Source organism: Pelophylax lessonae (genome assembly GCF_965119305.1).
Source record: "Pelophylax lessonae genome assembly, chromosome: 11".
In the NCBI taxonomy this organism is placed as follows: Eukaryota; Metazoa; Chordata; class Amphibia; order Anura; family Ranidae; genus Pelophylax; species Pelophylax lessonae.
Window position 1 is genome coordinate 171941938 of NC_138778.1, and position 16498 is coordinate 171958435.

The window sequence follows — 16498 nt, forward strand, 5'->3', positions numbered from 1 at the left end:
TTCCAGGATTTTCATGACTGTATGAACCCTGTATATACTGCTGATGAGCAAAGGTTTTAAGGAATTTATATTTACTAAAATAATTGCATTTCCTTGTTCTGTGTACCGTGGGAGACCCAATATAGTGAATGCAGGCTCCTGGGTTTAGTGACACTTTAAATCAAACAGATAGATACACTTTCAATGGTATATGCAATTGACTAAGAGTGAAATAAAGAAGTTTATCACACACATATGGGTTAACCTTATGTGCAAAATGGTCAACATTCTTGTTTAATGCCAAACAAAAAAAAAAAACAAAAATAATACAAGCTAGGACACCAATCACAGGTATATTTTTTTAATGAAAAGCCCGATTGCAAATCAAAAGGTGTGAACAGACAGTCCCCTTCCAAAAAGCCCCAAACGGGAGGAATGACATGGACTTGGTATGCAGTTAAGAATCTTGTATGGAGAGGCACAGATTGGCTATCCTTACAGAAGTGTTAAATATATGTGAAAAAGAAACTACAGCACTCATAAGAGAAACTTGGACACTGTTCTTGCTGAGCTAACTTTCTGGAAATGCTGTCTGTCTTTGAGTGCATACCTGTGTAAATGACCTGGAACAAGCAACCAGAGTGAAGAAAACTCCTGATCTTTATACTTGTTCCAGGTCAGGGACTCCAAAGGCGACTGATGCCACTGGATCAACATTACTAGCATTTTCACAAGGGGATAAGGAATGGCGGCCTCCTTATATCTCTCTAAGAAGTTGATTTTAGGATGTAATTGATAAGTACATAAGACCCAATATATTCATGTAAGTGCTTGGTATAGGCACCATTTTACAGTGCTGTTAAAAATGGAGAATGTAGACACAATGCAATGGATTGCACAATACATTCCACCATTAGGCTTGTCAGCTGATATAAGGAATTTATACCACAAGCCATAACTTTTATGGAGGGGTCAATTCATTACCATGGAAGTGCACTGGTATGCAGTAACCAATTCATTTTAAATTAAAGGATGCCTTTTATCCTTTCCATCACCTGTCCACAAAGCTAGTGAATGCTAGTTTCAGGTTAAGACAGGTTACTACAGACGGCTGCACCTTATTCTGTGGGATTGTGCAAGAAGCAAAAATATTAATTGCTTCCTGATCTGGTAAAAGGGGACCTAGGTATATTGACATTGTCAAAGCCCTTTTGAGGACACAGTGACAAATACAAACATTGGGGGGAGAGTTAGTTATGCCCTGAAAGGTTACTGTGGCAGCTGCAGTAGTGTGGACTGCCCTGGGGGTAGGTATGTGACGTTACGAGAGCGGGACATTTGGTATGCAATATCTTCAGCAGCTTCCAGCTTGCGCAGTTCGATTAGACCGTCACCAGCTTCGGACAGAGATGTTGCGATGAGTTCTGCAGCCTTAGAATCTCCTTCCGCAGATATGATGGCTGCCTTTTTCTGTTGCTCAGCCTGCAAAAAAGGAATATAAAATTTAGGAGGAGCAAATCTTTGGCAAAATAAAAAGATCACAGTAAAGTCTTACGACCTTGTCTTGACAAGCCAAGTTTGGTTCTAAAGTCAACCAAACGCAGTCAAATAGTTTCACTGGAATAATAAAAGGCCTTACCATACAGTAAGTAAAAATATTAATGAATATGTAAGGTTTTGGAAATGATCAGAAGGTATGTATAAGGTTATGCAACCACTTGCTGCCAAACGACATACCGGTATGTCGCTGGACTTCAAGTAGTTGTATTGGGATGATGCCTGGAGGTGCAGTACTGTTTTTTTTTTTTAAAGCCGGGGGTCAGCTCGCTTGTAAGAGCAATCGGAGCGGCTAAATAGCCGCTCGATTGCGGCTACAAGAAGCAGCTCGCTGGGATCGGCTTTGATAGGGTCTCCATGGTGGAACCCGGAAGAGATGAACAGCCATCACTTCCGATTTACCCAAATGTCACGGGCACCATTTAAAAAAATAAAATACAAGCATTCCTAAAACACAGATTTTGGTGTTTTGAATGCTTTTAAGTGCAGAGGATGGATTTGGGGTCTTTTTGACCCCAGATCTCTCCATAAACTGTACTTGTCACAAGGGATGTTTACATTGCTTGTGACGGCAGTAAAAGTGATTAAAAAAAAAAAATGAAAGCGCCCCCGTCCCCCATGTGCTTGCCCACACAAGCGAACACATGAGTCAGTCCCGCACGCACGCAAACAGAGATCGTCCCTCACATGTGAAGTATAATTGTGAACGTCAGATCACGGGCAGTAATTCTAGAACCAGACCACCTCTCTAAATCTAAAGTGATAACATTTAAGTGGTTTGTCACTGTTGCATGGCACATTTGGTATCTATTTACTCGGTGTAACATGTTTTATATTTTACAAAAATATTAGGTTATATATTGTGTTTTTTTTAATTGTTAAAAAAAGAAAATTACAATCTCAAATTCAACCCCCCCACCCCCCTCACGATCTTAAAACAGCATGTCCTCGCATCTTACAGAGCCGTTCTCTGCTCACTCACAGCTGTCCAAGAAAAAAAAGTCCCGGGGAAATGTTTATCAACATTGTTGAGGCTATGAGATAACTATAAACACAATGTTTAGTCCCCATTCACACTAAGGTCGCCTTCCATAGGGAAGCTGCGGACCCGTTCTAATAGGAGCGACACAAGTCGCTCCGACTTAGAAAAAGGGTCTGGAGCTTCTTTGGGGCGACCCGGAGGCGACCGCCATAGACTCGGAGGTCGCCCCCCCAAGTCGGATCGCGGCAATGTGAACGGGGCCTTAACAATGTATTATTTCCTTCTTTTAGATCAAAGGAATGAACTTCCATCTGTAAGTGCCGATTCACACTTCCGCATGTGCGGCGATCACATGTAATATCGGAGCGCACTGCTCTTTCATTACATGCGATCGGATGTGCAGTGCAAATTCAGCCATACACTTTGTATGGCTAAATTCGCACTGCACCCGCACAAAAGTCGCACATGAGGCATTTTTTCAGCCGCATCAGGATCGAATCCCACAGTGGTTCACACTTGTGCGATTCAATCCTGTGCGAACTGTCAGATCGCACTGCGATATGCGATCAAACTGGGGGTGTCGTTTCGTTAACATTTAATTGACACCCCCAGCGTATCGCATATGGCAGTGTGAACTGCCAGATGTGCGTTTTGCGTTTGCTGCAAATTCCCAGCCTTCCCGCATCGCACAAGTGTGACCCGGCACTTAGTGAGGGCAGTTGAACCTCTTAAAGAGGTTGTAAACCCACTTTGTTTACATTTACCTATAGGTAAGCCTACATTAAGGCTTACCTATAGGTGCTATACTTATCTCCTAAACTTGCACCGTTTTAGGAGATATTTACATTGCATGCAGCCGATGACGTCATCGGCGCATGCACTCTGAAGGAACGGCCACCCGTGCCGTTCCTTCAGATCCCAGTGCCGTGAACGGCGGCTCCCGCGCGCATGCGCGGGAGTGACGTAATCGCGCCTCCGGGCAATCAGATGGCCGGAGGACGAGATCCAGGAAGCAGGATGGCCCAACATGTTAGCCGTCCTGTCGGCTCTGAGGGGGCTTCGTTTTTAGGTAAGTACTTCATAATGAGCTAGTATGCGATGCATACTAGCTCATAATGCCTTTGTCTTTACAGGTTTTTTTTCACATTTTTTTAAGCAGGTTTACTTCCTCGTTAAAGACTAAGCCCATTTCCGACACTTGTTGCTTACAAGTTAAAATCAGTATTTTTTGCTAGAAAATTACTTAGAACCCCCAAGCATTAGAGATATATATATATATATATATATATATATATATATATATATATAAATAAATAACACACACACATATACATACACACACATATACACACAGGTCCCTCTCAAAAAATTAGCATATTGTGATAAGAACTGATTTTTGTAAAATCTTACCGTAAAATCCTTTTCTCTTAGCTCATTGACAGACGTAGTCCTCGGTGATTCAACACCCTCGGGTTATGCTGCCCTCTACAGGAGTAGGAAAGAAAACGTTCTGGCCACACCCTAGGGGCAGTCCCAGAGGGTATATCCTCTCACTTCCTGCTACAGCAAATCAGTTATGTCACAAAGCAGTGTTTAGAGAATTTGACCCAACCCAACTCAAAAACAGAGGGGCGGGTACTACGTCTGTCAATGAGCTAAGAGAAAAGGATTTTACGGTAAGATTTTACAAAAATCCATTTTTCTCTGTCGCTCATTGACAGACGTAGTCCTCGGTGATTCAACACCCTCGGGACGTCCCAAAGCAGTACCACAAATGAGGGGTGGGAAAATGGAAATCAAATCCAATCTAGAAGGCCCAACCGGTGCCAACTAGAAGTTTACAATGCTCATCCTCAGTGATGAGACTCAACAGAAATTTTTCAACAGAAAAAACCCCCGAGGTAGACCACCGGTCTCCTCAAATTGCGGCCTGCAAAACCTTGCGGCCAAATGAGGCATCCGCCGATGCCATCACATCAATCTTATAAAATTTTGTAAAGGTATGTACCGACGACCAGGTGGCCGCCTTACATACCTGGACCACTGACGCCTGATGGCGATAGGCCCAGGAAGTACTGAGCGCTCGAGTGAAGTGCGCCCTAACAGGGAACGGAGGATTCCGACCCTTAATAGAATAAGCCTGTACCACCGTCTGACTGATCCATCTAGGATATGGTCGCGGCAGACACAGGCAACCCCCTTCAAGGGCTATCCGTGATCACAAAAAGTGAGTCCGTCTTACGAAAACCACTTTAGGAAGGAAGGATGGATTCGGGAGAAGAACCACCTTATCCCTATGAACCACCAGATCTGGGGAACGACAGGATAATGCGGCCAGTTCTGACACCCTGCGTACAGAAGTAATGGCCACCAAGAAGGCCACCTTCTGGGATAATGTAAGCAAGGGAATCTCCCTAATATCTTCAAAGAGAAGTTTCTGAAGAACCGACCACACTAAATTAAGATCCCAGGCGGTAAGGGTGCACCCACTGGCGGAGCCAGATGTCGCACCCCCTGGATGAAATTCCGCACCAAGGAATGATTAGCCAAAGGTTTCTTGAAAGAAGATTGCTAACGCCGAAAACCTGACCCTTGATCGTGCTCAAGGATAGTTTCTGCTCAACCCCTTGTTGCAGACAGACCAAAATTCGGGTCACCGAATAGGTATGTGGGGGAAATCAAATAGATTCACACCACGCAATATAAGACTTCCATGTGCTGGAAGTCGCTTTCCTTGCTTTAACTGGAGGTAGGAATAACTGAAGCTGACACTCCCTTGTCCTTCAGTACCTGGGTCTCAATGGCCAGGCCATTAAGCCAGCGACTGTAAAGCAAGATGGAAGATCGGTCCCTGAGACCGCAATCCCCCTGAGAGGAAGTCTCCAAGGAGCGTCCGTGACTAGCCTCACCAAGTCGGCGTACCAGGCTCGACGAGGTCAGTCCGGAATTTCCAGAATAACTGGAATTCCCTCCACCTCTATCCTGCGAAGAAGTTCCCGCAGCAACTTGAGAGGATGGAAGGCATGCCGTAGCTGATACTGCCCCCACGGGGCAATCAGCGTTTCTGCTGCGTCCGCTAGAGGATCGCGGTGCGAGCTACAAACCTCCGCACCTTCCTGTTGAGCCAAGGTGCCAACAGATCCACATCCGGGATGTCCCAATGAAGGGACAGCTAGTGAAAAACCTCTGGATGAAGAGGCCATATGCGATTGGATCCGAATCGGGCTGCTCTAGAGCTGCTCGATCCAGTAAATCAGACAAAATCTGATCGCTCTCAGTTCCGATACCCTTATTGGTAATCTGAATACTATCGGAAGAAATGACTTCCCCTGGTTGAGCATCGGAGACTTCCTGGTCCGCTCGCTCAGCCGGATCCGATTGTCCAGGGAATCGGAATTCTGATTCCTATTAAAAAAGAATCTCCTTCAGGAGAATTCGGGTATGAGACTGGGTATACGGTACTGCCTCTAAGAAGGCCACCATCAGTCCCAGCCAATTGACGGACAGCAACATCCGAATCATTGACTTAACCTTCTGGAGTTTCTCCGCAAGGAGAAACTCTTGCCCAGGATGTATCCAACCTAAAGCCCCATACACACACGCAGATCGTCGTCATACAAACGTTGGCGGACGAAAGATCTGCCGATTGTATGCGTGTTAGTATGGTGCCTCCGACAGCTGTCTGCACACAATCCGCGGACAAGAGTCTTTCTTGCAAACATGAAAATTTTTGTCTGCGGACACCAGAACGGACAATTGTTTGCCTGTCAGTACAGAAATCAGCCAACAGACCGCAGATTTGCAAGACTGGGCATGCTCAGAAAATAAAAAACACAGGGAAAGTTAACCATTACATGACATCACTTCTGCAGTTAGCTGAAGTCTGCGGACAAAATTCTTGTGCTGTCTTTGCACTTTTCAACAGACACCGACATCCCGGGGAGAAAAGACGAACATTTGTATGACGACGATCTGCGTGTGTGTATGGGGCTTTAGGCCCAGATAGTTCAGTCTCCTGGTGGGAACCAGGGATGACTTTGGGAAAGCGAAAAAACGCTGATGTCCTGCGATGATGGGGATATAAAGATAGGCCTCCTAAATGTCTATGGACGCCAGGATATCCCCTTGATGCAGGGAGGCCACCACTGTACGGATGGACTCTATTTCTTCCCAAGTCCAGATTTGGACGCACCTTGCCCTCTTTCCTGGGCATTGTGAATAGGTTCGAATAGAACCCCTGAAACCGTTCAATGTTAGAAGGGAAGAATCGCACCGGTGGAAGTGATCGAAACTCGATCCTGTGTCCTCCAGAAACCGGTGAAGACATCCCCCCCCACCCCAGAGATGGGTAGGGGCGCATCAGGCTGTATTCTTCAGGCTTGGCTGAGCCGGACTTTTTGTTTAGCCGACCAGCGCCCTTTGAAACCCCTCTAAAAGGGGCTTTGGAGGGTTTCGCCTTATCGCGGAACGAACAACTCTTTATGAGCAGAAAAGGAAGGTCCTCGTTAGTTACGAGGTCCTTTTATCCTAACAGTCTGTGGCAAGACAGCAGGTGGTACCGTCTATCTTATAAAGAGGAATTCCTCAAACGGATAGCGCCTAGCCATGCGTTTGGAAATAACAGGAGTTCGTTTCAAAACGACCCCATTTGGGTAAAGGAAAATCCTTCGCCCTTTTGGTAGGCTAACAAGTACCAAAAAGGAATCTCAGTCTCAGCTACCTCTGCCGGTGTAACCTCAAGACTAAAGGTTTCCCGGACGGACACAACTAGTGCATCCACCGCTCTTGTGCTATGGCGGAGGCAGAAACGTGCTCCTTACTGCTGAGGAGATCTTACCTGAGACAACAGCCCCCTAGGAGGGACCTGCAACTGTATTGACCAGCTCCGAATCCGTATCTGATAAACAATAGGGGTAGGCGGGGGTCGCTTCTTGACCCCCGTCCCTGACAGGCCACCTCCACCCGGGATACCAAAGACTCCAAAACTGACGATAATGCATTAAAAACAAGTGGGGTACTGGAGGGGATCAGGTGGGGGATACCTATGCGTCAGGGTCAATGATAATACAAGACACTTGCCAGCGACAAAAAAATGACAAAGTAAAAAACTTTTTTTTTTTTTTTTGTGTGTCCCCCAGTCGCAACAGTGCCCCTCAGTGAGAGTGAGAGTGAGAGTGAGAGTGAGAGTGAGAGTGAGAGTGAGAGTGAGAGTGAGAGTGAGAGTGAGAGTGAGAGAGAGAGAGAGAGAGAGAGAGAGAGACCCCAAGGCTCATCCCTGATGCACAGAAGTTTTCATCAGCTTGCTCAGTGCTGTCCTGTTACAGACAGGAAGTCTTTGGCCCTATTTCCTGGGTAAAGGAGGCGGCTCCGCCCCTTAAAACGCCTGCCGGCGCCTCCCCCTGGCTCCACGAGGTGTTTGAGTCACCTCAAACATGGCCGCCCCCATGCTGGAGACCAAAACCCAAACACCAAAATGGCGGCCTCGTGCGATCTACCAGACAATGGCGGCGGCCTGCACAGAATAGCGGCATGTCTGCAGAAGGATCTCGGCCTCACAACCCTTCACCCTCATGGTGGTCAGCGGTACCGGACCCTGGCGGGCCGTATGCGGTCCGTGGCCGTCGGGAGGCATCTGCTTAGCTGGAGGAATGATCTGGAATGCAGTATACATGTATAGACATCGCCCTGTGGCTTCTGACAGGTAGGATACCTTATACTATCACAGTAAAGTTCTAGTACTGCCACTGACTACAATCATTTTCACATTTTTACAATTAGAGATTGTCAGCTCCCAAACCAAGCCTTCTGGCTTCTTGTACACAAAAATCACACTCAATTAGGGGGATCTGTGACACGTTATAGGATAGAGGGGAACCCATCCTTACCATACAGAGAGGGGCCCGCGTTCACCACAAACCCGTCAGGGGGAAAAGGGGGAACATACTACTCACCATACCGGAACCAGGCGGGCGCCAACTCCTGACAGAACCCCTCTCCACCGAGGTAGGAGGGCTGTCGACCAATACGGACGCCGTGACTCATGGTCTTTGGCGTTTCAGCGAGACGTTTAACTCGCAGGGTCAGTCCCCGTCCAGTGGGACTATGTCGCGGCCGACCCAGCGCGGAGCTATGGCCTGCACGCGCTCGTAGGCTGAACTGGGGTGACCACTGGATCTCAACATCCAGCCCGTCGCCCAGTTCAGCTTTCTTGCTTGAAGATCTCACAGGAACACTGGAGAAAAAAAGCGGTCTAAAAAATCTTTTCTAAGAAAAAAATCCTGCCAGGACCGAAGATCCCAGCAAGGTATCTAGGTCCTTACTCCTAACTAGACAGAAAAAAACTGATTTGCTGTAGCAGGAAGTGAGAGGATATACCCTCTGGGACTGCCCCTAGGGTGTGGCCAGAACGTTTTCTTTCCTGTCTAGTCCTACTCCTGTAGAGGGCAGCATAACCCGAGGGTGTTGAATCACCGAATACGTCTGTCAATGAGCGACAGAGAAAGTTCATTATTTTCTGTAATGTACTGATAAACATTAGACTTTCATATATTTTAGATTCATTACACACTACTGAAGTAGTGCAAGCCTTTTATTGTTTTAATATTGATGATTTTGGCATACAGCTCATGAAAACCCCAAATTCCCATCTCAAAAAATTAGCATATCATGAAAAGGTTCTCTAAACGAGCTATTAACCTAATCATCTGAATCAACTAATTAACTCTAAACACCTGCAAAAAATTCCTGAGGCTTTTAAAAACTCCCAGCCTGGTTCATTACTCAAAACCGCAATCATGGGTAAGACTGCCGACCTGACTGCTGTCCAGAAGGCCATCATTGACACCCTCAAGCAAGAGGGTAAGACACAGAAAGAAATTTCTGAATGAATAGGCTGTTCCCAGAGTGCTGTATCAAGGCACCTCAGTGGAAAGTCTGTGGGAAGGAAAAAGTGTGGCAGAAAACGCTGCACAATGAGAAGAGGTGACCGGACCCAGAGGAAGACTGGGAAGAGGGAAATGCCAAAATGCCTGAAGTCCAGTGTCAAGTACCCACAGTCAGTGATGGTCTGGGGTGCCATGTCAGCGGCTGGTGTTGGTCCACTGTGTTTTATCAAGGGCAGGGTCAATGCAGCTAGCTATCAGGAGATTTTGGAGCACTTCATGCTTCCATCTGCTGAAAAGCTTTATGGAGATGAAGATTTCATTTTTCAGCACGACTTGGCACCTGCTCACAGTGCCAAAACCACTGGTAAATGGTTTACTGACCATGGTATTACTGTGCTCAATTGGCCTGCCAACTCTCCTGACCTGAACCCCATAGAGAATCTGTGGGATGTTGTGAAGAGAAAGTTGAGAGACGCAAGACCCAACACTCTGGATGAGCTCAAGGCCGCTATCGAAGCATCCTGGGCCTCCATAACACCTCAGCAGTGCCACAGGCTGATTGCCTCCATGCCACGCCGCATTGAAGCAGTCATTTCTGCAAAAGGATTCCTGACCAAGTATTGAGTGCATAACTGAACATAATTTTTTGAAAGTTGACTTTTTTTGATTTAAAAACACTTTTCTTTTATTGGTCGGATGAAATATGCTAATTTTTTGAGATAGGAATTTTGGGTTTTCATGAGCTGTATGCCAAAATCATCAATATTAAAACAATAAAAGGCTTGCACTACTACAGTTGTGTGTAATGAATCTAAAATATATGAAAGTCTAATGTTTATCAGTACATTACAGAAAATAATGAACTTTATCACAATATGCAAATTTTTTGAGGGACCTGTATATAATATAATATATATATATTTTAGCAGAGACCCTAGAGAATAAAATGGCGATCATTGCAATCTTTTATGTCACACTGTATTTGCGCAGAAGTCTGTTAAATACAGTTTTTTGGGAAAAAATACACACTAATTAAAAAAAATAAACAAACCGTAAAGTTAGCCCCATTTTTTTGTATAATGTAAAAGATGATGTTGCCCCGAGAATTGTGAGAGAATCATGATCTTTATTCTAAGCAAAAACAAATTGTGATTTTATCCAGAATTGTGCAGCTCTACGTGACATAAAATATTGCAAAACCCACCAATTTATTTTCTAGGGTATTTGCTTTTAAAAAAATAGACATTTTTGGGGGTTGCTATATGTAATCACAAAGTGCCAGAAATGGCCTGGAGCTGAAGTGGGTAATGTGTAGTCCCCATTCAGCAGAGTAGTTCTAAAGACTAAAAACCCTTTTTACTTTAATGCAAAGAATGTACTGAGGTAAAAAATGCCCCACTAACTGACCCCCAAAAACACCTACCTGACTCCTCTCACCTATCCAGCATTGTCCCTGGCTGCTCCTCCACTTCCTGAACTCCCAGGAGAACTGAGAGCGGCAGGAGCCATAGGCTCTTGCTGCTGTCAGTCAAACTCCTGTGGGGAGGGATCAGGGGGTGTGGCTTATACACTATATGTGTCTAAGGAAGCACGCAACCCCACAGCACATGGCTTGCTAACGGGACACTCAGAAGAAAGAGCAGACAGCAACGGTGGGGACTGTCAAAAAGGAAGTAGGGGACTGATCTGTGCAATATCTTCACACAAAGCAGGTATATCGTCACACATTCACTTTAAGGTCCTCCCCCAGCAGCACATATTCAGCTATGCTTTACTCTCCCTCTGGAGCTGATATTTTCAGATATGGAGGCATGAGTGATTCACCCATGTGGCAGCGCTGGGCCAACCATCACAGGGGACCATGCCTTAACTTCTGACAGCTAAACAGAATGGCATGGGAGTGAAAGAAAGGCAAGTATATATAGGTCTGTGGAAGTCTGCAAGGAAAAAGCATAAAATTCACTAGAACCTCTAGGGATCTACCTAAATCTAGGCACCAAGCCCCTATGGATAATGTCCACTTTACCTTCTCCACGATAAACCTGGCTCTCTCTGCTTCTTGCTGGGCTACTTGTTTAGCTTCAACAGCTTCTGTGAACTCCTTTCCGAATGTCAAATGTGTCTACAGGAAGAAGAAGAAAAGAAAAACTTTAACGGTTACTATAATGAAGTTCTCAATTACTGAGCAGCAAAATACAATTACAAACTGAAAAAACCATCATCCTGCCAATGAGATGTACATGGTGGAGAAGCATCATTATGTGTACATTGTACATAAAGATATAGACCAAGGTACGGCTTCTCCTCTATGCAAAGTGTAATGACTAGTTAAAGTCACGAAAATGTATGTAAATCACAACAATGAAACATCTCTTTTTTGCTTCCTTGTGATCTGTGGTTGTAAAGTCAGAAAGTTTTTTTATCATAATGCATTCTATGCATTAAGATAAAAAAAACTTCTGTGTGCAGCAGTCCCCCTAATGTTTACCTGAGCCCCCTCTATCCACTGATGTCCACGACTGTCTCAGCCATCAGGGACTCCCCCTCCTAATTGGCTAAGACACAGCAGCGGCGCCACTGACTCCCGCTGCTGTCAAAGTTAGTTAGCCAATGAGGAGAGATAGAGGGACAGGGCCAAGCCGCAGCTTTGTATCTGAATAAGATACAAGGAGCTGTGACTCGGCTTGGGTGCCCCCATAGCAATCAATCAGTTTTCTGTGGGGGCATGCCAAGGGAGGGGCCAGGAGAGCCGAAGGTGGACCCGAGAGGAGGAGGATTGGGGTTGCTCTGTGCAAAACCAATTGCACAGAGAAGGCAAGTATAACATGTTTGTTATTTTTATTGAAAAAAAAAAAAAAAAAAGTCTTTACAATCACTTTAAATTAGTGATCGACCGATATCGGATTTTCGTTGCAGATACCGATATTTTGGCCATTGAATATTAGTATCAGCCGATATTTTTGTACATTTAAAAAATATATATATATAATTTTTACACTTGACAGGTACTGTTGTGGAGGGATCTGGGGGTCTAAAAGACCCCAAACCCCTCCTCTGCACTTAAAAGCATTCAAAACAGCCAAGTCATAAAAACCTGGAAGTGATGTCACATGGAGACCCGATCAGAGCCGAATGCGGCTTTGATCACGTCTTCGGGGGTGTCCGGGCACTCGGCTCTGATCGTCTCAGTCTCTAGCCGTCTGCCATCCAGCTCCGCCTCACCAGCTGGACTTAATTTAGCCCCTCCAGCCTTCTGCACTCCAGCTCCTCCCATACTCCCTCCGCTCCGTGTAATCTACGGCAAGACTACAGTACTTTGAGTGCCTGGGGAAACTGGTCCGGTAATGACAGCCGAGCGGCTTCTGTGGCATTTTATTTTTGTTGTCAAACAATCTGCCAAGTGCATCAAACAATGGAATGAAGAACATTTTCTAGGGGATTGTTCCCAAACCAATGGGCCCAACAGGGTGTTGAAATTTTCTAGCAAGTGCTGTTGGACCTCCTTTAGGTTGGGTAAAAAAAAAAAAAAAAAAAAAAATTGTGATGGATAATAAGGTACAGATTCAATGTTAGACACAATCACTTTGTTGATTCAAAGAAAAGTGGCAGCAGCCTGGGAAATCTTTGGTTTGCTACAACTTCTTTAAATCCTGACTACTTTTGTTCAGTACATACAGTATGTAAGCTGTTGTATTGCCATCCTCCACAATCCAGCACCAGTTCAAAAATGAACTTACCAGAGACACATCATCCAGGATAAGCCCAAAGGTAGCTGCTCTCTCTGTGAGATCCTCACTGACCTGCCGAGAAACCAGCTCTCTCTGTGTGATCAGCTCTCCAGCATCAAACCTGGCCTGTCAAAGATTCAGAAAAAGATCAATACAAACCTATTCTAAAATATTAGGAAAAGGAAAAAAAATAAAAAAAGGGAAGGAGTGGAGAAAGAATGTAGACAAAATAGAACTGAAATGAGAAATAAAAATAGGGGGCATTTATTAAAACTGGAGCAAAGCCTGGGAGCAATTGTGCATGGCAGCCAATCAGCTTCTGTTATTCCAAATGTGCACCCCTTGGCACATAAGGACTAAATGACGATTCTATTTTTGTTTATAAACTCTTTGGCTTGTTCAGTCTAAGCTTATTCTAACTCTGCCTAAACCTGCTCCCATTCCCATTCTATCTGCTATTCTAACTACCCTGTAAAAGGAAGATGAGCATACATAGGTATTCTAAGGGCGCTTGGTGCGTTCACGTGATCAGCTCCCAGCACCAGCTTCAGGGGAGAGGAGGGACAACTGATGCCCCATAGTAAGCCAATAGGGCGCTCTGATCCAGTCACGTGATCTCCCCAGCCGCCGGCTTCATTGGAGAAGAGAGATCGCCGGCAACTGCTAAAATGTCTGGGCAGTGACGTCACCCATAGGCTTACTATGGTGCATCTGTTGTCAGCTGTCCCTACTCACCCCTGAAGCTGGTGCTGGCAGCCAATCACGTGACCGGACTGGAGCACCCATAGAATAGGTAAGTACACACATTTTCCATTCACAGGGTAGTTAGAATAAGAGTTAAAATGGAAGGCTTTGCAAGTCTTGCATACTAGCACATTATGCATTGGTCTTGCAGGGGAAAGTATGAAATGTTTATTTTTATTTATTTTTTTTAATTAAAATAAGGCAAAAAAACTAAACTAAACTTTGTCACTTTAAGCATAGTTCCACTAAGCTTTTGAAATGAAATACAGAAGCGGATTGCTCGCCATGTACAACTGCTCAAGTTTTGACAAATTACCCTCAATGTAGGATATGGATCCTGGCAATAGGATATTGCCTTAGGTGATTTTTTATGCCTTCCTCTGGAGGTTTTAATTTATTTGTCTTTAAGCAATGCATAGCACGGACAATTGGAATATTGAAACTTTCAGATTAGATAAAGTAAAAATTTACTATGTGGATTTCGTTGCAGGTGTGGGATCTGCATGCTATTCAAACTCACCACCACCGATTTAAGAATCTCAGTCGTAATGGAAGGTAAAACTCTTTCATCGTAGTCCTCGCCAATGCTTGTGTAGATCCTGGGCAACTGATTGGCAAACGGCCGGAAGAGAATACGCAGAGTGATGTTACAATTCTGCAGATCTGGGGAGAAATGCCAACAGTGGTATGTATATCTCTTAACGTATCTGACTTTTCTATCAATACTACTTTTACTATCAATACCTACCTTTGCTCCCTGTAATCACAGGGACGTTGCGGGGGCGGGACCGGCAGTCAAAGATGATTGGTTTCTGCACCCAGGGGATGATGAAATGTGTTCCTTCATCTACTACAGTTTCTTGAACTCCTCGGAATCGGTCAAATATGACAGCGCGGTGGCCAGCATCCACTGGTGAGTAGAAAAAAAAGAATACAAACCATGAAAACCAAACATGTGAAGCCAAACCAGAATAGATTGGTAACACAAAAAAAAAAAAAATTAAAAAAAGGAAAATTCAACTTGATTAGCTGAAGAATGAACTGTACGAATATACCTCACTAACTTTGATTGACAGCAGCGGGAGCCAATGGTGCCAATGTGGAGGTAGAGTCCCTGGCAGCCGAGACTCTCATGCAACATCGCTATATCGAGATGGGGCTCAGGCAAGTATTAGGGGGCTGCTGCACAGAATGCATTGGGATAAAAAACCTTCTGCCTTTAGAACCACTTTAAATCAATGTTTTAGTTACACTACAATGAAAAAGGTATTTAAACACAACTGAACTTTTAGCCTAAAGTGGTTCTAAAGACAATTCTTTTATTTTTTTTTACTAATGCATTCCCTGCATTAAAGCGGCTCTTCAGTCATTTTTTTCATCTTTCCATGTATTAAATCTCCGATACATATAAAATAATATGCAAAGTGGCTAAAGGGCAAAGAGGTTTTTATTACAAATTATGTGAGCAGACTGCAGTTCCTCTTTAAGGTAAAAAAACGGAATTTTTGTAAAATCTTACCTGTAAAATTCCTTTCTCTGAGTCCTCCGACAGTCGCCGCCTCTTCATATTCGTCACTTATGGGGGTTATTGACCTTTGCTCCGTAGGAGTGCTAGGCAACAGAATATATTAATATCAAAGCTTTTAGCATATCCCACCCCCAGGGGGTGGTCCCCTCAGTCAATACCTCCTTGCTTCCTGCATACCAACTCAGTTTCAGTAGAATAGCAGTAGAGTATACAAACAAACCCCAAAAGAGGGGCGGGGGCGGCGACTGTCGGAGCACTCAGAGAAAGGAATTTTACAGGTAAGATTTTACAAAAATTCAGTTTTCTCTTACGTCCTCCGACAGTCGCCGCCTCTTCATATTCGTCACTAATGGGGACGTCCCAAAGCAGTGTAGACATGAGGGGTGGGAAAAAAGCAGCCGTGCCTAAAGCAACGCAATACCCACATCAGAGAAAGGAACCTTACCAAAGTAAGAGAACCAACTGGGCAACAGGAAAAAAACGAGCTCAACAGGAGCAACAACCCAGGAAAAAACAAGTAACCTAGGGGTAAAAACACCCCAACAGCCAAGGGCCCAAATAAGGGACCCTAAGGCACCACCGCACTAAGAACTTTACGGCCAAAAGAAGCATCTGCCGATGCCTGAACATCCACTTGGTAAAATATGGAGAAGGTGTGAACGGACGACCAAGTCGCCGCCTTACACACCTGGGCCACAGAAGCCCGATGATGACAGGCCCAAGACGTACTCAGAGATCTGGTAGAGTGCGCCTTCACAGGCATGGGAGGAACCTTCCCCCTCAAAGCATAGGCCTGCTCAATGGTCTGGCTGATCCATTTGGCGATGGTAGAAGCCGACGCCGCCATGCCCTTCCGAGGTCCCTCAGGAAGGACAAAGAGAATCCGACTTGCGAAAGGATTTTGTCGATGATAGGTAAACCCTGATCGCCCTAACAACATCCAAGGAATGTAAAGCCACCTCCTTCGGATGCTTAGGCTTCCCGCAAAGCGAAGGTAAGACAATGTCCTCATTGAGGTGAAAATCAGAAATTCTTTTCGGAAGAAAAGATGGGTTAGGTCGCAAGACCACCTTATCCAAGTGAATCACCAAATACG

At 44.9% G+C, this 16498-nt stretch overlaps 1 protein-coding gene across 1 annotated transcript in view; it reads right to left on the reverse strand.

Annotated features, from left to right (window-relative positions):
• Positions 1–326: 326 nt before the first annotated feature.
• Positions 327–16498, reverse strand: part of PHB1 (prohibitin 1) — a 34023-nt gene continuing 17851 nt past the window's right edge. The window contains exons 3-7 of the mRNA XM_082271965.1: positions 14623–14784; positions 14395–14537; positions 13140–13256; positions 11429–11524; positions 327–1461 (exon numbers count right to left, since the gene is read on the reverse strand). Of these exons, the coding sequence (XP_082128091.1) occupies positions 1249–1461; positions 11429–11524; positions 13140–13256; positions 14395–14537; positions 14623–14784 (731 nt within the window). The 3' untranslated portion in view covers positions 327–1248. The remainder of the gene's footprint in view (positions 1462–11428; positions 11525–13139; positions 13257–14394; positions 14538–14622; positions 14785–16498) is intronic.